The sequence below is a fragment of the Hemicordylus capensis genome, chromosome 6, assembly GCF_027244095.1.
Source record: "Hemicordylus capensis ecotype Gifberg chromosome 6, rHemCap1.1.pri, whole genome shotgun sequence".
NCBI lineage: Eukaryota > Metazoa > Chordata > Lepidosauria > Squamata > Cordylidae > Hemicordylus > Hemicordylus capensis.
In genome coordinates this window covers 102,283,090-102,305,489 of record NC_069662.1, presented here as the reverse complement: position 1 = coordinate 102,305,489, position 22,400 = coordinate 102,283,090, and the positions used below count along the sequence as shown (strand labels likewise).

General features: G+C 42.8%; 2 protein-coding genes across 3 annotated transcripts in view; one reads left to right on the top strand and one right to left on the bottom strand.

Moving 5' to 3' along the window:
- The window catches only part of CAPN7 (calpain 7), an 82,792-nt gene that overhangs the window by 16,985 nt on the left and 43,407 nt on the right, over nucleotides 1-22,400 (bottom strand). The gene's annotated exons all lie outside the window — the stretch shown is intronic.
- Nucleotides 1-22,400, top strand: part of SH3BP5 (SH3 domain binding protein 5) — a 61,279-nt gene that overhangs the window by 33,319 nt on the left and 5,560 nt on the right. For both annotated transcript variants that reach the window (XM_053265012.1, XM_053265013.1), the window contains 5 exons: nucleotides 6,735-6,899; nucleotides 10,593-10,723; nucleotides 12,572-12,614; nucleotides 17,301-17,520; nucleotides 20,256-20,513. In XM_053265012.1, coding sequence (XP_053120987.1) covers nucleotides 6,735-6,899; nucleotides 10,593-10,723; nucleotides 12,572-12,614; nucleotides 17,301-17,520; nucleotides 20,256-20,513 — 817 coding nt within the window. The remainder of the gene's footprint in view (nucleotides 1-6,734; nucleotides 6,900-10,592; nucleotides 10,724-12,571; nucleotides 12,615-17,300; nucleotides 17,521-20,255; nucleotides 20,514-22,400) is intronic.

Below are 22,400 nucleotides of genomic sequence, written 5' to 3'. Positions count from 1 at the left end.
TGCTTGGGCATGTGAAAGGATTTTTGGAAGTCCATGGTTATCTCCTGGGTGAGAAGTGTGACTTTCCAAGTAAATAATAGTATTTCTTCTTTTAATTGAGTACCTCAGGGATGAAGTTGTTCAAGAAGCTAAGAATGACAGTACTTACCTGACCTTTACCAAATATGGAGCAGCATGGAGGAATGTGGAAAACTGCTGTAAAATTCTTCTAAGGATTAGTGAACGGACAGTCCACACCTTCATTCTGCTACAATTACACCAAGCTTGCAATTTACATTTTAGTAATTATGGAGGTTCTTTAAGTGAACTTCTTAAAGCGAATATATGCATAATATATTGTTTCACTTGCAATATAATAATGCAATATTATATTCTCTCTCTCTCTCTCTATTGCACTTTGCTTGTCAATGGCTGACATCAGACTAATGTTTTAAAGTAAACTGCTCTGGGCCATTTTTGGAAGGGCGGTATAGAAATCAAATAAATAAATAATGTCGTACTGGCATAACAGAACTTCCTGTCATGTGAGGGGGGCAATTTTCAGCTTCCCTGCCCCCCTTCAGCAGTCTGTGCCTCCTTAAAGTATGAGGCTCCCACAGCCCTCAAGGACATATTTTTGGAAGGTGCAGAGAGGGCTGATGAGGGGGCTTGCTGCAAATTCTTCTCCCCATTTAATGCAAAATGCTGTTGCACTAGCACAGCATAAGTCGGAATGTTGGTCACTGAGCAGACGCAATATATTTTAAATAAAAGAAGCTCACTTAAAGGAGCCACCATAAATACTAATATGCAAGTGGTGGGTTTGGTATAATTGTAGAAGACCTAGCATGTGGATTGTACATTTCCTACAAATAAATATTACTGTGTGTAGATGGAGAGCTGATGGCAATGGAAACACCTGCTCCAGATCACTAATAACTGATGCGAAGAGATTAATGTTCTAAAAAAAAAAGGTTCTGCACTCTGCTTGGTTTCATAGCAACAAGGCTTGATGAAAGTAAGTGAACACATGACCTTAATAAAATCCTGTAAAATGTCCCCCCCACCCCACTCATCTAGTCAGGGACAGTTAATTTTCTTAGCTACTATCCATGTAGAACCATTGTAAAATCATTTTTTAAAAAAAGGACGAGGTACTTTTCTGGTTTGTTTAAGAAAGCAGTTTAGAGCATTGGCAGTGATTTCAGAGTTTCTTATAATGAAGGAAGGGTCCTTCATTCTCAGTCACCAACACCAAAATGTGATTTATGATTGGCGCTTACCATGGCATCTTCACAGTCCTGCCCTGCATCAGTCCATCTTTTAGGCATGCTAAACTTTGTGTGGCCAAGGTATAGGATACCTCAGCTCTTTATAATGTGGCATTTCTCACTGTGGGTTGCCCAGAAATAGTGAGATTTGGGACGTGATCAAGCAAACAGATGTTCAGTCAAATCAGTTTAATGACATGTATAGGTGAGTAAAGTTATGAATGTGAACAGGGCGAGGCCTTTGGTTAATAAAAGTGGCTAATACATCAACACAAAGCAGATTATGAAGGTTGAGGTTTTAGGTGTTGCCTTCAATCATACTGACATGTAATCAGAGATTAAATTGCTTGCCAAGAAGGGGTTGAAATAGATTAATAATCACTTTCACTAAAGGAAGCCTATATTGTGCATCCTGACTATGTAATACTAATATGTTGACTTGCTGGTTTGTCTAGCTTGGAAATAAAAAGGGAAAATTGAACATTTTTGTTTTAATTGGTTATACTTTTTCTTTGCATAGATAATTATGTGCCACCCAGGTGTTATGAGAGTCAGTGGAAAGGGTGAAGCAATTGCCATTTGGGATAAATGTGCATCTGCTAGCCAACATGTTGGGATGTTCTTTGTTCACTAATAGGGAGGAGGCTGTGTCCTTCAGAAAGCCACAGAAAGCAGGAATTACTTGAACTGAACAGAGATTAAAAGAAATGGTGGAGGAACTCAGAATTCAAAATGACATAAGAAAGGCAACGCTGTCTAAGAATAGACTAAGTATCTGGAACAGAAGATTTGCTCTGAGGCATAAACAACACTTAGAAAACAGCTGCAAAGAAAATCTGTACAACACCGAAATAGATATTGCTATTTCTTTGCTTTTACATTGTGTAGGACAACATGCCAGAAATCGGCTGTACAATATTCCTTAGATGGATCAGTATATATATTTTCAAACAGCTAAGACCCAATTCATTTGCTCTTCCCCCCACCCTTTAACCTTTTTAATGACCTCCATCCTTAGCTTGAATCTGTGACAGGAAAAGAAATTGTTCAGCTTCTAGCTGGAGGCAATAGGGCTGTCTATCAAGTGCCTTGCAGTGGCTGGATTTGCAATAGAGATCTCTGTGTATGGAGTAGAAAATCCTATAAGATCTTCAATTTTCAAATACCGTAGGTAATGTAGGAGGCTGCATTCAAGGGGGAATTGGACAAGAATATTGCATGCATAGCCAACTGGCTAAGAAGCAGGAATTTCAGAAATGTGCCACGGAGCCTATTTATTCGGACTATATACTGCTTTTCAACAAAGGCGTTCATAAGGCATAGCACAGGAATAAGAAGATAGTTTCCTGTTCCAAATGGGCTCACGTTCTTGAGAGAGACCAGCAACAGCCACTGGGGTTGACAGACAAAACGCTGTGCTGGGCTTGATAGGGGTTATGGCAAATGTATGTTGTTTTGTTCATTACATAGAAATCTTTTGAACTGTGTTCAAAATGTTAGTTATCTATTCTTCCTTTTACATTAGAGTAAAACACTTATGGGGTGTAACCTATTAAAATGTCGGTCCTTTTGTATAAATAAATCATCTAATCTTCTTATAAGTTTGCTAATAAAACTCTGCTAAACAAAATTCTGTATGACTCAGGATTAGAAATCCCATGAAAATGCATGCATCCATAATATTTTTGGTTATTGCATCTTGACCTTTTGGCTAAGTTCAAGTGTAGTAATATTCCTAGCTGTGGAATTTTGCTCCACATTCAATAGACACCTTTAAAAAAAAAGTGGCACAGGAGGGAGTGGAGAGATGTACTGGGATAGGAATGCTTGCATTTTGAAGGGTTCAAAGTGCTTTTATGTGTGTGTTTGTTTATTAACTATATGTATCCTGCCATTTTGATCAAATTATCTCCAAGGCACCAGACAACAACAGATTAAAACAAAAGAACCCTTTCTCATTATCTTGTTCATCTTGACAATCTGTAATGTAGGACAATGTTTGCATCCCATATTGTAGGTGGTGGTGGGGAGTTGCTTAATGTCGGCTTCCGACTGAGGTGAGATTGACCTGAAGACTTCCTGGCTAGCCTGTGCTCCCTACCAGGATTGCCAACTATTGGCTGGGCAGGGCCTGGGAGCAGAGCACATCTAGGTCCTGGGCAGAGCCCAGCAGCCTCTGGCAGTTCTGCTGTGCAAAGCCCAGAGCAGAAGCTGTGTATTCCCTAAAGATACACAGTTTTAAAAAGCAGGGGGACTGTGGAAGGAGACACACAACTTGCCCCTTCCTTTTTCTTTTTTTTGGTAAGTGACCTGGAAGTAAACATAATAATCGACCAGGCCATTTCTCCCTGCCCCCTCCTGGTCGATAGGCCACCCAAGCCTTCATGTTAAACTAGCTCTTAAGTAGCATATCCAGTGCTTGTTTAAGGATTATGTGATAATTGCAGTTCAAGGCTGGGCTGATGGGTCATTTAAATATGTTATCTAGCCAAAGGCATTTAGGATGCATAAAATACATTCATTCATCACAGGCAGGCAGCTGGCAGAGAAGCTTATGAACACCAGGGCTGCTTTAAGCTGTTACAAGCTGGCTGTTCTTTCAGTTTAATTTTAATAGTGAAGTTGCACTAGGGACTGGCAAGGTGGTGTCTTATCTGTTAAATATGATGGTCTTACAAAATGGTTCTAATGCTTCAGGCTTCTGCCAGTTCACACGATCTGTAGGGTAAAGAGCCAAAAGCCAAGTGAATGAAGAGACGGGTTGACTGCACAGATTGAAAGTTTAGAGACAAGAGGTGCAGCTAGGCAATTTTGGACCCTGGACCTAATGAGCTTAAAGGGCTGCCCCTGTAAGATAAGCAACTTCTCTCTCTCTCTCTCTCTCTCTCTCTCTCTCTCTCTCTCTCTCTCTATATATATATATATATGTACATTTTAGCACAAAGCCACAGGTCTGGGCCAGAGTGCATTTAGGAAGAAAAGAAAGACTGCACAACCCTCAAAGGATCCATACGTCGTCTTGATCATTCACCACAAAACCACAGATCTGGGCCAGATCATTAAAAATCAACAGGTTGGCCAATCTGCTTCAAAACCAATACACGGATTCTTGATAACCTGTACTACATCTGTGCCAATTTTCACAACTCTAGGCCAAGCCATTCCAGAAATATAAAAAGGGACCACTTCCCCCTTAGGGAACATCATGGGGCCCTCTAGGAGAGTGTGCACACGGACCTGGGTCCCAAAGTCCATGTCTAATAGCACCTCTGCTTAGAGGAGACCTATGAGCAACATGATTGCAGAAAATAGTGTTTTGGTTTTGCACAAAGCGAGTTGTGAGAAAAGGAGAGTTACTGTATTTACCTGAATCAAAGCCTAGTTTTCCCCCAAGTTCTTTCATGTTAGAAATCAGGGGGTCATCTTAAATTTTGAAATCCTCTTTCTTTTCAGTAAATAAAAGTATAACCAGCATTTAACTTCTATTTTTAAAGGGGGTTGCCTTAAATTCAGTGTCTTGTATTCGGGTAAATATGATGTCTTGACTAGTGTAAAGAAAGTTACTGTGTCAAGAAAGTTACCTTGATTTTTGTAAATCGCCCAGAGATATGAGTTTGGGCGTATACAAATATATGCAGTAAATATTCATTACATTTCTATACTGCTCTATCTGAAGGCTCTAGGCGGTGTAATAGTGTGTTTACTGGCAGAAACACCATTATTATGATCAGAAAGAACATTTGCACAGACTAAACATATGTTATATTTCTAAAGTTTTTTTGACCAGCTATGCAAACTGTAGATGATAGAGAGCTGCACACTGGAGAACTGATTTCACTAGGCTCATGATTTCACTTGCTTATGATGCCAGATTTAAAAAGAAACAGCATATTTATCATCTTCACAAACACAAATGATCCTCCCCTTTTTTCAAAACATGCATTTCTTACATCTCGTTCTTATGTCATTGCCCCCGTATGGAAGGTACTGGAAATGCTTCCCTATTAAGGCTGCCAAATCTGACAGAAGCTATTCCTGGAGATTTACCCCCCAATATTTTTTACAAAATCTTTCACAATACCAAGTCACTAAAATCTCCAGAATTGCTTTCAGTAGTCACCTGTAGATTCATGCCGATTTCTAGGACAACAAGCCAATCCCGGAGGGTTGGCAACCCTATTCCTAATGCCAGCATCTTCATGTGATGGCTGTAAGCACTGGTAGGAATGCTGTCTAGGCCTAACTTACCTCGCAGAGCTTTTGTGAGACTGGATGAGATAAGAATTGCATACCATTTTGTACATGGCGAACACAGGTAGTCTAAGACTATGGGTGCTCCTGAGGAAGGGGTGTCCTTAGAGAGCCCAGGTGACGTGTAGGGCCTGGGTCAAACCAGCCAGTGTGGAGGCCCCTTCCAGTTAGTTTTAATGGCAGCAACAAGAGCGGGGTCTCCCCACCATTCTCTTTTCTTTCACTTATTTTTCTGCTCCATTCTTCTTTTTCAAATCCCATGAGCATGGGAGGAGTAGGAGGAGTGGTAGTGGTAATGTGGGAAACTGCAGGGGGGCAAGGAGGTAGCTGCTTTCTATATCAATGGCCTTTTATACATTTAGATTTCTATTTACATATTTTATGTACATATTTGTATGCATATACTTTGCCCCCCCCCCGCCCCTGGGAAGAATTCCTGCAGGTGCCCATGGGTGACAGGCAGGTGGTTGGATGGCGGCAGCAACTGGCATGGCCTGATCCTCTGCCTGCCCTGCCTGCTCAAGGTGCCTTGTGGATAGGCCAGCTCCAATTGAGAGATGCTCTAGAATATGACGAATATTTGTGTACCACTTTTCAACAAAAGTTCCCAAAGCGGTTTATAGAGATAGAATGGAATAAAATGGCTCCCTGTCCCCAAAGGGCTCACAGTAAGATGGACACAAGGAGCAGCCACTGGAGGGATGCTGTGCTGGGGATGGATAGGGCTCTAGGAATGATAAGACCATTGCTAATTTGCTTATGGTGTTCACTTTTCAGGCATTGCCTATTGATAGTATCTTCTATCTATATATTTCTCTTAGGCGTACCTGTGCTAATTCCATGCGTGGCAGCTCTCGCGAGAGTTCGCGAGCAGGCTGCCAGCAGGGGAAGAGGAAAATGGAACCACCTGAGGCGTGGCAAAAAACAAAATGGCAGGGGTGGGGAGGTGGGCAGGAGACGGAGGCGGCGAGTGGGCAAGCAAATGGTGGTGGGCAGGGGAAGAAATCAGCAGTGGTGTGTGGGTGGGCGGGGGGAACTAGAGTTGCAGATGCTTTGCACCTGGCCCAGCTAGTTTAGGATTAAAATTAATGGATGGGAAGACACCAACTAGAACATGAGGAATGATTGGACTAAACTTAGAATCGGTAATTATTAGTTTTTCTCCCTTAAATTATGACAAGATTTGGCTGCTTAAATATGTTTGTGTTAAATTAATGCAACTTTCTCTCTCAGGCACAGTTGGAGGCGCAGAAAGCAACACAGGATTTCCAGAGAGCTATTGAGGTACTGCGGGCTGCTAAGGAGACCATTTCCCTTGCAGAGCAGAGGCTGCTGGAAGATGACAAACGTCAGTTTGATTCTGCCTGGCAAGAGATGCTCAACCATGCCACCCAGAGGGTAAGATCTAATTCTCTTTCTGAAACATCTCTGTTTAGAAAACAGGATATTAAAATTCTTGGATACTTTGGGCATGGCTCCAAGTTCCTTCCCTGGCATCTCCATGATAGGGCTGAGAGAGATTCCTGCCTGCAACCTGGAGAAGCCGCTGCCAGTCTGTGTAGACAATACTGAGCGAGATGGACCTATGGTTTGACTCAGTATATGACAGCTTCCCATGTTCCTATGGTGCCTTGTAGAACATTGTTTGTCATGTTAAACAAGACAGATGGGGCCTTCCCAGCTGTCACACCAAAGCTATGGAATAGCCTCCCTCAAGAGGAACACCAGGCTCCTTCATTGCCTGCCTTCTAAAGGGCAGTGAAACCCATAATGTTCTACATCTTTTAAAGTGATTGGAGTGCTCTGTGTGTGTGTGTGTGTGTGTGTGTGTGTGTGTGAGAGAGAGAGAGAGAGAGAGAGAGAGAGAGAGAGAGAGAGAGAGAGAGACTTCTTGGGCTTGAGGAGCTACTGTATGCTGAGGGCCAAACGAGAAGTTACTGCTGGACCGAGTTACCAGGATGCCTGTTCCTATTTTTTGTGCTTCCTGCAGGGCAATTGTATATCACTTGTAGCTAATTATCATGAATAGTAATGATTTATAGCATCTGTCTTCTGTACTGTGTAGAATTATTGATTGATTGATTGATTGATTGTTAGATTTATATACTGCCTTTCATTAAAAACAATCCCAAGGCGGTTTACAAAAGATAAAACACATATAATAAAAATGAGTTAAAAGTATTTAGCTAAAAATATAAAAACAAACCTGATATTAAAAAATATAATATACAAACACATAAAACTATACATAGATAAAAACACACAGAAGCAGCAATAAAACAATCATATAAAGGCCTGGATAAAAAGCCAAGGTTTAACCAGCTTTCTAAAAACTGTGACGCAGTCCGAGGAGCGAATGGCCACTGGGAGAGCATTCCAAAGCCTGGGGGCAGCAACAGAGAAGGCCCTGTCCCGCGTGCACGACAACCGAGCCTCCCTCATTGTCGGCACCCGGAGCACAGCCCCCTAAGATGATCTCATCAAGCGGGCAGAAACCCTTGGGAGCAGGCGGTCCCTCAGGTATCCCGGGCCCAAACAAAAGCATAACTTTTTCCCCTTTGTGTGTCCAATATAAGAGTTTAAAAATGCTGCATAAGAACAGTCCTGCTGGATCAGGCCCAAGGCCTATCTAGTCCAACATCCTGTTTCCCGCAGTAGCCCACCAGATGCCTCAGAGAAGCCCACAGGCAAGAGGTAAGGGCACACCCTTTCTCCTTTTGTTGCTCCCCTGGAACTGGTATTCAGGGGCATCTTGCTTCTGTGGCTGGAGGTGGCGTATAGCCCTCAGACAAGTAGCCATTGATAGACCTGTCCTCCATGAATTTGTCTAAGCCCCTTTTAAAGCTATCTAAGCTGGTGGTCATCACCACAACCTGTGGCAGTGAATTCCATAGGTTAATTATGCACTGTATGAAAAAAAATACTTCCTCTTCCTCTTATCGGTCCTAAATTTCCTGACATTCAGTTTCATGGGATGATGCCTGGTTCAAGTGTTGTGAGAGAGGGAGAAAAATTTCTCTCTATCCACTCTCACCACACCATACATAATTTTATACACCTCTATCATGTCTCCCCATAGTCACCTCTTTTCCAAACTAAAAAGCCTCTAATGCTATAGCCTTGCCTCATAAGGAAGGTGCTCCAGGCCCCTGATCATCTTGGTTGCCCTCTTCTGCACCTTTTCCAGTTCTGCAATGTCCTGCTTAAGATACTGTGACCAGAACTGTATGTAGTATGTGGCTGCACCATACATTTGTATAAGGGCATTTTAATATTAGCATTTTCATGTTCAATCCCCTTCCTAATTATCCATAGTATGGAATTGGCCTTTTTCACATCTGCCGCACACTGAGTTGACACTTTCAACGAGCAGTCCATCACGACCCAAGATCTCTCTCCTGGTCAGTCACTGACAGCTCAGACCTCATTAGTATATATGTGAAATTGGTTTTTTTGCCTCAATGTGCATCACTTTACACTTGCTTACATTGAACCACATTTGCCGTTTTGTTGCCCACTCATCCAGTTTGGAGAGATCTTTTTGCAGCTCCTCACAATCTGTTTTGGATTTCACTACCCTAAACAGTTTAGCGTCATCTGCAAATTTGGCCACTTCTCTGGTTACTCCAACTTCTCGATCATTTATGAACAAGTTAAAGAGTACTGGTCCCAGTACAGATCTCTGAGGGACCCCACTTCTTACTTCCCTCCTTTGTGAAAACTCTCCATTTATTCCTACTCTCTTTCCTGTCCTTCAACCAGTTAGCAATCCACACTTGAACCTGTCCCCTTATCCCATGACTGCTAAGTTTACTCAAGAGCCTTTGGTGGAGAACTGTGTCAAAAGCTTTTTGGAAGTTCAAGTATACTATGTCAACTGGATCACCTTTTATCCACATGCCTGTTGACACTCTCAAAGAACTCCAAAAGGTTAGTGAGGCAAGACTTGCCCTTGCAGAAGCCATGCTGATTCTCTTTCAGCAAGGCCTGTTCTTCTATATGTTTAACAGTTTTGTCTTTAAGTATGCTTTCGATCAATTTACCCAGCACCAAAGTTAAGCTACCCAGCCTGTAGTTTCCTGCATAACCAGAACAGAATAAAATGATTATGATTATGCATATTTATGTTATGCTTTTCAACAAAGCTGTTTACACAGAAACAATAATTAGATGGCTCCTCATCCCAAAGGGGCTCACAATCGAAAATAAAAAAACTAAAACAAGATAGATACCAGTAACAGCTACTTGGAGGGACACTTTGCTGAGGATAGGATCAGTTGTTTTCCTTGTGTTAAGTATAAGAAAGTGAGTGTATAATATACTGAAATCCTGAAGCTTCTGTCAGCTTAATCTCATGGCTTCTAAAAGATGCTCAGGCACTGACTTTGGCAGTGCTCCACCAGGAAGAAGTTCCATCGTTTGGGGCAGTTGCGAAGAACACAATTCCGTGTGTCTGAGCATGGTATTGTGAAGTGAGCTTCACTGGACACTCTTATTGATGTAATGGGTCATAAGAGAGAAAGTAGTCCTTTGTGTATATTGGGCCTGAGCTTTAGGGCTGTAGAGGCTTTCTTAATGATCTTTTTGAGAAATATTAACCTTAAAAATGAACAGGAAAATTGGTTGAATTTTCTGAGTAACTTTCCACTCACATATATGTTAAACTTGATACTGTTGTCACTGCTTCCATGCAGTTCAATAATACTTCATTAGATCCTGGGCACTGCTAGGATCAAGTGAAGAATTGCTCACCTCTGGTTAGCTATATGATTCATGAGCATTTCAAGCCACAATTGTCTCTTTCTCCGATATGAATTTCTTTACATAGAAGCTACCCATTATTTTTGTATTTCCATATTGCCTTGGAAATTTCTAGTGAGGTGGTTAATAATATGCCCTGCAGAAGTGAATGAATGTTCACCAAGTGTTTTCAGTTTCTGTGTACTTGTTTTGGTGATGATTGTCGTCTTTTCTGTGTTTGCTACCCTGCCAGTTATCAGGGTTAAGAGGTTATGGAACTAGTGGTGTTAAAAAAAATTATTATGTTATAACCTAAATTTAAAACCATTTCTTGTTTCTTCTTCCGTAAAGGTCATGGAAGCAGAACAGACGAAAACTAGAAGCGAGCTGGTGCACAAGGAGACGGCAGCCAAATACAATGCTGCCATGGGCAGAATGAAACAGTTGGAGAAGAAACTGAAACGGGCTATAAATAAATCCAAGTATGTATTGCTGCTTGAATCCTGTCCGATCGCTGATTCACACATGCGTGTATGCTCTGAAGATGAGCAGCTGAGTGTGTGAACTGTGTGTGTGTGTGTGTGTGTGTGTGTGTGTGTGTGTGTGTGTGTGTGCAATAAATAAATAAATCTATGTCTGGTATTTAATCTGGGATGGCTTTTCACACATGTAAGTCAACAATTGGCACTGCAGTTATCACATGACCAACATGAATGTATGAATAGTTCCACAGACCAATAGAGCTGGAAAAGAGTGAAAGGCCATGTAGCCTAATGCTCTGTCACAAAGTGGGACTAAGCAAATGGCCAAATAGCTTATGTCTCAATTCCCAAGCTTGGATCTCCAGATTGTGTTGGTCTACAATTCCAAGCACCTCCAGCTGCAATGCCAAGGCTGGGGGCATTGTGGCTAGGGATGGTGGGAGTTGTAGGCCCACACCATCTGGGGGACTCAGGTTTGGGAACTAATGACCTATGCAGTCCAACTATAAACAGAGAGGGTGTCCTGAGAAGGGATCGCTGTAAGGTATCTCCAGATAATTCAAGCAAGCAAGGCAGCCATAGCAGACCTCACACTACAGGGAATTTGCCTAGCCAGTTGGCTACATGGAAGTGTCAGCACTTCCACAGCCACTGGCATACAAAAAGTCTCTTCCAGGGGCATTGCTAAGTACTGAAAAGATCTGGGGTCCAGGCCCACATCCACCCCCTTGATGATTAAATTCAGAGGGGAAAATTGGCGGAGACAAGTGCTATACTGGGGGTTAGAATGTCTGTTTCGTCCCCAGGACAGCACCTCTTAGGGAGGAGACAGAGATGAGAAGCGATTTGTTGTTGCTGCTGTTGAAGTGGCAGCCAATTGCCTCCCCTGCAATTGAGAAGGAGGTGGCTGATGAGATTCGGGCATCTGAGCCCAAGTCCCAAGAGCCACCAGACTATAAACTCTAACCATCCAAGATGGGAAATGGAGGCATTTTTTTAGCATTTTCCTCCCTCACTTCCCAGAATCTTCTGGCCAAGAGGTAAAGAAGTGAATCTCATGGATGGGAAAGCATCGCTGATAAAGTGGAAGGAGAACAAATAATTTAAGCCCACATACTTCCACCTACACCAGTGATTCTCAAACTTGGGTCCTCAGGTGTTATTGGACTTCAACTCCCATAATCCCCAACCAAAGGCCACTGAGGCTGGGGATTATGGGAGTTGAAGTCCAATAACACCTGAGGACCCAAGTCTGAGAATCCCTGACCTACACTGTCCTTAGACCAAAGACACACACTTCCATATTGTAGTTTATGACATGGAGAAGGTGATGCATTTTCTCCTTTCGTCTTCCAGACATGAACCGCTGTCCAGCACAGAGTTTAGGCATGCTTAAGTACACTGAAGTTGTTAGGATTTATCCTGCCGCTTCTGATACATCTGATACATCAGCAATTTGACAAGGATTTGTTGGATTGTATCTGTGGTTAGGGTTAGGGTCTAATCTAATCTAAATACATTTTTCCTGGGAAAGACATAGCTGCTAAACAAAATGAGTGATAAAAATGTTCTGTAGTGGAATTTAGCAGTGGAATTTAGCTAACAAAAGGTAGCAGCTGGACAGAAGTCCTGGAGAATGTAATAATTGTCCCAGACTCCTGATCATGGAAATACCCAACATCAGTGCAGAACCATGAGGCAGAAGCCGAAAAGGTTGTGAACTGCCACTTGCAAGTGAGGCACAAGAGAAGTTTTTCCCAGATTGCCCAGAGCAGCAAGTTCTTTCCACCTTTTATTGTTCTATCTAAGTAACCCCCCCGCCCCCGCATTGTTCTTTCTTCCCCACAGGCCTTATTTTGAACTCAAGGCAAAATACTATGTGCAACTAGAGGTATGTATCAAACAGTTTTTACAGAAATGACTTGCCATTCATAGTAGATGCATTACAAATCATTGCTATTCTTGTTCCATTTTTGTCACAGCATAAGAATCATCTTGTGGGTTTGGTTTTAATCATGTAGTTATTGGATGGAAAATGGTCTGTACAGACAGAGATTTTGTAAATCACACCATTTAGTCCCTGGAAGAATGTGAAGGATTCATTCTTTAGCAAAAATACAGGCAATGTGTTTGCCCTTATGGGTTGTAGAAAGTAGGTAGCTGCTTACATACTATGGAACTGCACTTCTGCCTGGAGAGGGGCAGCCCCCACTTGTCTGGAAGTGGGCGTGGATTTCTTTCTGCTAGGAAAAAACTTCAAAAATGCAGATGCTGCCACTTCAATGGGGAATTATCCACAACATTCATTTCTTTAATTTTAGTGTTTATTGTTCAATTTTTATACTGCCTTTCATAAGGAATCCCAAGGCGGTTTCCAAAAGTTAAAACACAGTAATTTATTTATTTATTTATTATATCTCTGTGTAAACCACCTTGAGCCATTTTTGGAAGGGCGGTATAGAAATCGAATGAATGAATGAATGAATGAATAAATAAATAAATCTCTATAAAAATAACATTTAAAAACCTTAAAATCAGTTAAACAGTAAAAACCATTAAACTCCAAAAACAGCAGCCATAAAAAAGACAAACAGAAGCAAGAGAGCTGAGACACCTGGCAAGCCCCTAAGGGATCTCAGAATGGATCTCAGAACGGATCTCAGAATGGACATTAACTGGGAGAGCATTCCAGTATCTGGGGCAACAACAAAGAAGGCCCTGTTCCGGGTGCATAACATTTTAGCCTCTCTCAGCATTGGCACATGGAGCAAAGGCCCCTCTGATAATCTTGCTGGGTGGGCAGAAACCCTTGGGGGCAGCAGTCCATCAGGTATCCAGGGCTCAAGCCGTTAATCACCCTTCCAGTGGTTGTTCCTGGTGTTTGCCTTATGTTTCTTTTTAGATTGTGAGCCATTTGGGGACAGGGGATCATCTTATTTATGTATAATTTAGTTTTCTATGTAAACTGCTGTGTGAACTTTGGTTGAAGAGCAGTACATAGTAGTGAAGGCTTTAAAGGTAATAATCTGTACCTTGAATTGGATCCAGAAACAAATTGGCAGTTAGTGCAGCCCTTTCAAATTAGGTGTAATATGCCCCAAGTAAGCAGTTCCAGAGAGAACCCCAGCAGCTGCATTCTTCACCAACTGAAGTTTCTGGATATTCTTCAAAGGCAGCCCCACGCAGAGCGCATTGCAGTAATCCAGCTGCGATGTGACTGGCGTGGATAACTGTTGCCAGATCTGCCTTCCAGAGAAAGGGACGCAGCTAGCGCACTAGCCAAAACTATGAAAAGGCATCCCTGGCCACCGCTTCCACCTTAGCATCCAATAGCAGAGCTGGGTCCAGCAACACCCCCAGGCTGCGCACTTGCTCTTTCAAGGGGAGTACAACCCCAGCCAGAGCTGGTTGAATTGCTCTATCCTGATTGGCTTCTCTGACCAGCAGCACATCCGTCTTGTCTGGATATAATCTCAGTTTGCTTGCCCACAACCAGCCCATCACTGCCTCCAGTTCAGTACATCCACTGCTTCCCTAGGATCTGATGTCAGAGGAAGGTAGAGTTGAGTGTCATCTGCATATTGATGATGCTTTAGTCCAAACCTCCTGATGATCTCTCCCAGTGGTTTCATGTAGCTGTTAAGCAGCATGAGGGACAATCCTGAGCCTTGTGGGCCACAAGGGTTGCCCCATAATCCAGAGGCCAAGGAGTTGAGCAAAAGTCCTCCAGCACCACCTTCTGGAACCTCCTCCCCAAGAAAGGGCTGGAACCACTCCAATGCACCATCCACAATCCCTATACCTGAGAGGCAGGGATACAAAGTTGTATATGCTGATGTGTTCAAATGATGAGCTTTTCATATATAGGGTAAGGTTACAGAGGTACCTCCATCAAATAAAGCTTAATAAGTTACCATAAGCTTGGCCCCAGAGCTTTGAAGAAGTGGGTGGGTATTCCAAACTATTTCTGGAAAGGGCCTGCTACTCACATACAGAATTCTTCTTCTAGCAGCAGTCCCCTATTTCCAACACAGCCATCTGAAAGAAAAATAGTTCTGCTGGCATTAGGCCTTTGTTGTGTCTGGGTTAATGTGGTGGCTGTCCTTTACTCTCTAGTCTGAATAAGACTAAACTCAACATGTGGAGAGGGGATCAGGATCATGCCCTTCTCTCAGCTCCATGCAGTGATCAGCTCGGTGTGTGTTAACTATTTGCACATTGCAGTTGTACACATGTAGACTCTGGGCACATAGAGCCCCTCAGCTCATGGAGGTTAGGAGTAAGGCTTGTCACCAATTCGTATCTTTTCCACTGTGGAGGCCAGATGCTTTCAGAACATCTGAATAAGGCTAATGCCACTGCCAAACAAGTGGATGATCATTGTACTTGCAGGACGTGCATCTAAAATTCTCTTCTCATATTCAACCAGCAATTAACTGGTAGTTTGCCAGCAATGGCACCCCCCCCCTTTACTTAATACAATTAACTAGCTGACCTTATTTTAGCTCACAAATTATCCCCCCCCACCTTTGACCCTAAATTTGTTGTTGTGTTTTTATCTGCATGGAAAGGTGTCTATATGGGTTGCACATTCCCCTATCACCCTTTTCATCTCTCCACCCCCCGCCTGTGATATGATGTACACAAATAGGTATGCATTTTCCTCCCCTGCCATGGTCCATGGCCAGATTGAAGGAACTGGGGGGCTGTGACTGGGTAGGAGCCTATGTGCCCCCACCCTCTGCAGATTCTTGGATAGATCTCGAATGGCCTTTCCTCTTGGTCAACTGCTTCAGGTTCAAGGCTTGTCGAAATACAAGCCCCATTCATAAGAGATGGAGTTTGTTCTCCTCTGCATAGTAAACGTCATTACGGGATGTATCTAGCCCATTAAGTTACCCCTGCTAACTTGGCAAAAAGGCACCTTTTAATGTGATGATTCTCTTTATTTAGCAGGGGGAAAGTAACTGGCCCTATCCATCCCCAGCACAGTACTTGAGCCCCTGGTGGCGCAGTGGTAAAACTGCTGCCCTGTAACCAGAAGGTTACAAGTTCGATCCTGACCAGGGGCTCAAGGTTGACTCATCCTTCCATCCTTCCGAGGTCGGTAAAATGAATACCCAGAATGTTGGGGGCAATATGCTAAATCATTGTAAACCGCTTAGAGCAGTGTTTCTCAAACTTTTTGGAGTCAAGGACCGCTAAATTCTTCGTGCAGAGTTTCAAGGACCGCTACATTCTTCATGCGCAGTTTCCCGGACCAGCAGTTAGTAAAGGGGTTTCAAGTCTGTCTGTCTGTCTATCAGACTTCTATACTGCCCAAAACTTGCATCTCTGGGCAGTTTAGAATGAAAATAATATAAGCATTAAAATAATTAAATTTGGAATCTTTTGCAAACATGGAATATTAGGGGTTCTTAACCTTGGGTCCCTCAGTTAAACTCCCATAACCCCCAACAACAATGGCATTTGGCCATTATGGCTGGGGATTATGGGAGTAGAAGTCCACCAATGTCTGGGTACCCAAGGTTGAGAACCCCTGAATCTAAAAGCCTGGGTGAACAAATTTGTCTCCAGTATGTCTGGAGTGGAGGTGCTTGTGATTACTCAATGGAGAGGGGATGTTGGGCCATTAGAAAAATTCAAAAGCTACATGGGGCCAATGAAAACAACATACAAGCAAGCCCCACTGATGCAAGAGGGAAACAGCGTTCCCTCTCAAGGCGCCTCGACCACAACAGGCAGCTGGGTTTCAATCAACCAACCTTTGGCTGCAAACAATGAGCATGCAAGAACCAGCAGCCCTTCAAGTGGCGCCCACTGCCATACTTTTTCCTCCATGCCCCCGCATCGCATACAGTTTGAAGCTGTAAAGATAGGGAATAAGATAGCTGTAGGAAGATCTCAGCAGCACGTGGAGGCAAGGCACAAGAAGGGTCCCACGCCTCCGTGATACTCTTCCTCTTCCGTGCCATGTGCAAAATTGAGTAAGTGAGTGCCTTGATTTCAGTTGTGGGGGGGGGGGTTTGACTCCCAGTCAGGGACCGGCACTCAACCCTTCGGGGACCGGCAGCGGTCCAGGGACCGGTGGTTGAGAAACACTGGCTTAGAGAGCTTCGGCTATAAAGCGGTATATAAATGTAAGTGCTATTGCTATTGCTATTGCTACTTCCAGTGACTGTTGCTGGTGTCTGTCTTATGGTTCTTTTGAGATTGTGAGCCCTTTGGGGACAGGGATCAATTTTGTTTATCTTATTTATTTGTGATTTCTCTGTGTGAACCGCACTGAGCCATTTTTGGAAGGGCGGTATAGAAATCAAATGAATGAATAAATATGGTGGTTTTAAAGGATCAAAACCAGACAAAATAAATTGCTTCTAAATTCTGTTGATTTCAGCAGCAAACAGTTAAGCATATGCATAACCTTAGCTGGATCACACCTTGTGCTATAATGACTTCAGATATGTGTGTGTTTGCAGTTTTAAAATCAAATGTAATCTGTTAATATCCTGTTGACCAAGATGTTATCTAAGCTTCTGCCTTAGTAATGAAGTTCTTTCTGATTTTTCTTCATTAGCAATTAAAGAAGATGGTGGATGATCTGCAAGCAAAGCTGTCTTTGGCAAAGGGTGAATATAAAACGGCTTTGAAGAACTTGGAGATGATCTCTGATGAGATTCATGAGAGGAGGCGGGCCTCTTCCATGGGGCCTAGAGGATGTGGTGTGGGTGCTGAAGGCAACAACAATTCAGCAGAAGACCTTTCAGTGTGCAAATTGGAGTCAGACAATATCTCCAGTAAGTGGAAGAAATGTGTACAAGCTGAAAGCGAAAAAGTTCCATGATGAGCTTGCATAACTGCAGGCAACCTGGGTTTATGCTTGTGCCTAGATTTGTACACATCCAAACTCTGATAGTTTTCTTTGCTCCATAAGCCATCATGATATAGGGAACAACATGGTTGGACTTGAAATGGTGGTGAATATTTCTGTACCACTTTTCAACAAAAATATTCACAAGGCAGTTTATGTAGCAAACGGCATGAGAAGATAGTTCTCTGTCCCCAAGCGGCTCACAATTAAAACAGAAACACAAGGGAGGCACCAATAAGAGCCCCTGGAGTGATGCTATGCTTGGCTGAACAGGGACGTTTGTTCTCCCCGTTAAATCTAAGAGAGCCACCTCTTGAAAAAGTTCCTTTTTTGCCCAGCTAGCAGAGGTTAGTTTCCTGGAATAGTAGCACAAGGTTGGCTCCTTGGGTAGCCAACTTACCCGTTTTTAAATGTGTTTAAATAAATCAAATACATAATAATAATAATCTCTTTAGACCCAAACAGGAAAAGTGGTATATATTGAACTACATGCACTATTCAGATGCTCATCTGTATACATATGTAGAGAAAAGAGCATGGTGTTGAGTCAGTGTCGACTCCTGGCGACCACAGAGCCATGTGGTTTTCTTGGTAGAATACAAGAGTGATTTACCATTGCTTTCTCCTGCGCAGTATGAGATGATACTTTTCATCACCTTCCTATTTCGCTGCTGCTCAATATAGGAGTTTCCCATATTCTGGGAAGAGTGGGATAAAGATTGCTGGCCCTGGGCTGCCTTGGGTGTGCATTTGGCTGAAAGTCTGAAAGAGCCTGTGTGTGTGCAAACTGTATTAATTGGCTCTGCACAGTCCCAGAAATCGCACATCCAGATGAATGGCTGAATAGTGGAAGGTCATGTCCTGGCATTTTTTGCAAGATAAATTGCTATGCCTTTCTTGTTTTTGAAATGTTCATTGGTCAGTTTCATACGGAACACCTTATTGCACTTGGAAATGGTAGAATTGCAAACGGCAAAGCTGAAACTGCCTCTTTTTGTACTTCCTTTTCATAAATGATTTGACTAATGCATTCAGGTTTGTTTTTTTGGTTTGCCAAAGTGCATTGAAACACTATTTGAATTAATAGGGGTTTTTTTGTCTCACCCCGTGGCCCCCCCCCAAATATTGGTTCCACTCTTACCTCTTGGGCAGATTCCAGATGGTGTTGCTTGGAGACTGTTGTTCTTTAAAATCTGAACTTTTATATAGCATCCCCCAGGGCTCCATATTGTCTCCAATGCTTTTAATATCTACATGAAACCGCTGGGAGAGATCAACAGGAGATTTGGTGCAAGGTGTTATCAGTATTGCTGATGACACCCAAATCTATTCCTCCATGTCAACATCATCAGGAGAAGGCATAATCTTCCTGAATGCCTGCCTGGAGGCAGTGATGGGCTGAATGAGGGATAACAAACTGAAACTGAATCCAAATAATACAAAGGTACTTTATTGTGTGGGATTGGAACTCAGGACACAGTTTTCATCTACCAGTTCTGGATGGGGTCCCACTTCCCCAGAAGGAACAGGTATGCAGTCTGGGAGCGATTTTTGGACCCAAACCTCTCCCTGGGGTAATCTCCAGACTTAACTACTGCAATGCATTCTATGTGGGGCTGCCTTGGTACGTAGTTCAGAAACTGCAGTTGGTAAAGAATGTGTCAGCCAGGTTGGTCTCTGAGTCATCTCAAAAAGACCATATTTAAGAGAACGTCTTCTTTGCTATGAACCACACCGCCCATTGAGATCATCTGGAGAGGTTCGTCTGCAGTTGCCACCGGCTCATCTGGTGGCTACTTGGGGACGGGCCTTCTCCATTGCTGCCCTGACACACTTCCTGCTGAAATAAGAGCCTCCCCATCGCTTACAGCTTTTAAAAGGGCAGTCAAGATGCATTTGCCCACCTAGGCTTTCAATTAGATATGTTTTAACTGTGTTTTAATAGTTTTCACTTTTAAAATTTCAATTGTTGAAATGTGTTCTTTTTTATTGGTTGTTTTTATTGTTTTGTAAACTGTCCAGAGAACTTGCGTTTTGGGCGGTATAAAAATATGCTAAATAAAAATAATAAATAAAATTTAAAAAAATCACTCCTATATTAAAAGAACACGGTCCTAGGCTCTTCATGACTCATGTGGCATGCATGTGTCTTGTACTTGGGTGAGAAAGTGCCCCAAGATCCTGAAGAGGCACTGCCAGTGAAGGTACTGTGCTAGATGGCCTGCTATGGTCCGTATCTGGATAAGATCCATTGTTGGTCTTTTTGTTTTCCACAATGTGAAGTTTATGACTTGATTCAGCCTCAGTTGGAAATGGCTGATGCCAATTTGCATTTTGTTCCTAGAGTGAAGATGGTGAAGTGTAGGCTTCTTGTGCAAACTTTTTACTGGGTTTTGGTGGTGTTCTGGCAGCAGCAGCTGCTAAAGTATTCTAACACAGCATGGAGAAGATGCCATGTGGAAATCTGCCAGCTTCCATATGACTGACGTAACATAAGCCCTTTTCAAACCGTTTGTCTTAAAATGTGTGGAGCGGGGATGAGGATTGTGCTCACTGGATTTGCCCCGACCTCTCTGTGTTCAGCAGAAGTTCTGAGAGTAAATAGATACTTATGGGGGGAAATGTTTTTGCTAATTTTGGGTTCCCTCGATATTCATACAGTGGCATCAGAAGTATTTGAAGATGATAACTGCAGCAGCCTTGTTTCTGAAGAAGACTCTGAAACCCAGTCCGTATCCAGTTTCAGTTCTGGTCCAACAAGCCCTTTCGACATGCCAGCTCAGTTTCTCCCAGTGACGCGGCCTAGAAGCTTGGATCTATCCAGCCCCATCTCGCTGTCTGACTTTGGGGTATTTCCTCTACTAGGTCCTCGAAGTGAATGCAGCGGGGCTTCTTCTCCTGAATGTGAAATTGAAAGGGGTAAGTTGGATTGGTAAAGCCTAGACTCTTACCTGACTAGAGAGATCAACCAGTCAACCAGTCTGGTTGCTGCATGTTAGTGTGTGTATAAAACAATAATTCTAAAGTGGAAAAAACTGTGTATGCAACAGCAAGCGTCATCTTAGTTGAGACGTTCACTTCTGTATGAAAGTGAAAAAAGATACAGTACTACTTTTAAGGTGATTCTAACATGTGCAGTTTTTAGAAGCACTTTTATTACAAATCATGAAACTTTTAAACAAATGTGGTGCTAGATTATGTATCCCCTGAAACTGAAGGCCAGGAAATTTAGGACCAACAAAAGGAAGTACTTTTTCCACACAGCACGTAATTAATCTACAGAATTCTCTGCCACTGGATGTGGTGATGGCCACAAGCTTGGATGGCTTTAAAAGGGGCTTAGACAAAGTCATGGAGAACAGGTCTATCAATGGCTACTACTCTGGTGCTATAGGGCACCTCCAGCTTCAGAGGCAAGATGCCTCTGAATACCAGTTGCAAGGGAGCAACAGCAAGAGAGAGGGCATGCCCTCAGCTGTGAGCTTCTCAGAGGCATCTGGTGGGTCACTGTGTGAAACAGGATGCTGGACTACATAAGCCTTGGGCCTGATCCAGCAGGGCTGTTCTTATCAAAGTTCCTCTTCAATGCATCAGAACCTATTGATTTGTTTTAAAGGCTGTAGTTCTAGTAAAGTCCAGCATATATGGCTTCATGGAGAACCAGCGGACACTCTTCTCTTGTCAGCTCTTGGTAGTGCTGATAGAAAAAGATTAGAGATCTTGCCAACTGTTCCTAAAATAACCCTCCTCCCATATATTTAATGACCCCACCTGCAATCTATGGCTGTATGTCAGATGCCACAGTTATTTGATGTCAGGCAAGCAGGCAGTGAAAAGGAGCAGAGCTATGTTATGATGCCTTCCTTCTGGAACTCGAGTCCCAGTAAAGGGAGGCTTGGAGGGTCTGCAAAACATTTTTTGTTAAAAAGGCTTTTAATTTGGTAGGTGGTGGCTGCTGTGTGTGTGTGTGTGTGTGTGTGTGTGTGTGTGAGAGAGAGAGAGAGAGAGAGAGAGAGAGAGAGAGAGAGAGGGGAAGGATGATGGGGACTGACTTGCTTGCGTGTTTTAAAGTACAATTTGTTTGGAAATATTTTTATGTATCAATAACCATTCCTGGCTAGGTGGCAGGATAGGGTCTAAAAGACCAACTCCAGTTGGTCTTGAATGATGCACAGGACCAAGGTGTAGGAATCCTTCCTGCTAGAATTAACACACAAGACTAAATGCCTGCTTATAGCCCTGTTGCTGCTTTGTCAAATTCCTGTTCATCACTCAAGCCCTTTGGGTGTTGTATATGTGGGCCAGATTAGAGCTCTTTCCCAGTTCATCTAGAATGTGCCTTTGCTTATCCCCCTTAGTTCTGAGATCTGGTTGTGTTGCTAGCAAGTTTCAGGTCGGATTTGTTTATGATGCAAACCACGAGGAAGAAGTGCTTACCTATGTATTTACAATATGTGCCAAACCATGCATGTCGTATGGTATTAGCATGTCAGTGGTGCATCTAGGCAAGTGTACTTAAAAGATGCTTGGAATACTTACACAGCTAAGCACATAGTATATAAATGGGACCAGGAGCCTTCATTGGCTTTTTGCTTTTTGCCCCTAAAATAGCTAACTAGGAAGCTCTCATCCTATCTCTTCCTGTCTTCATGTGCAAAGTATTTTGAGCTAAACAGTAACATGTTAATCTGTAATTTACAGCCTTCTTATGTTTGAAGTGTGTGAGCAGAATGAGTCAAGCTTTAAAGCAGTCCTTTTAACTTCTGGTTGAAGAAAAACCTTGAGTTCCATTATCCATCAACTAAG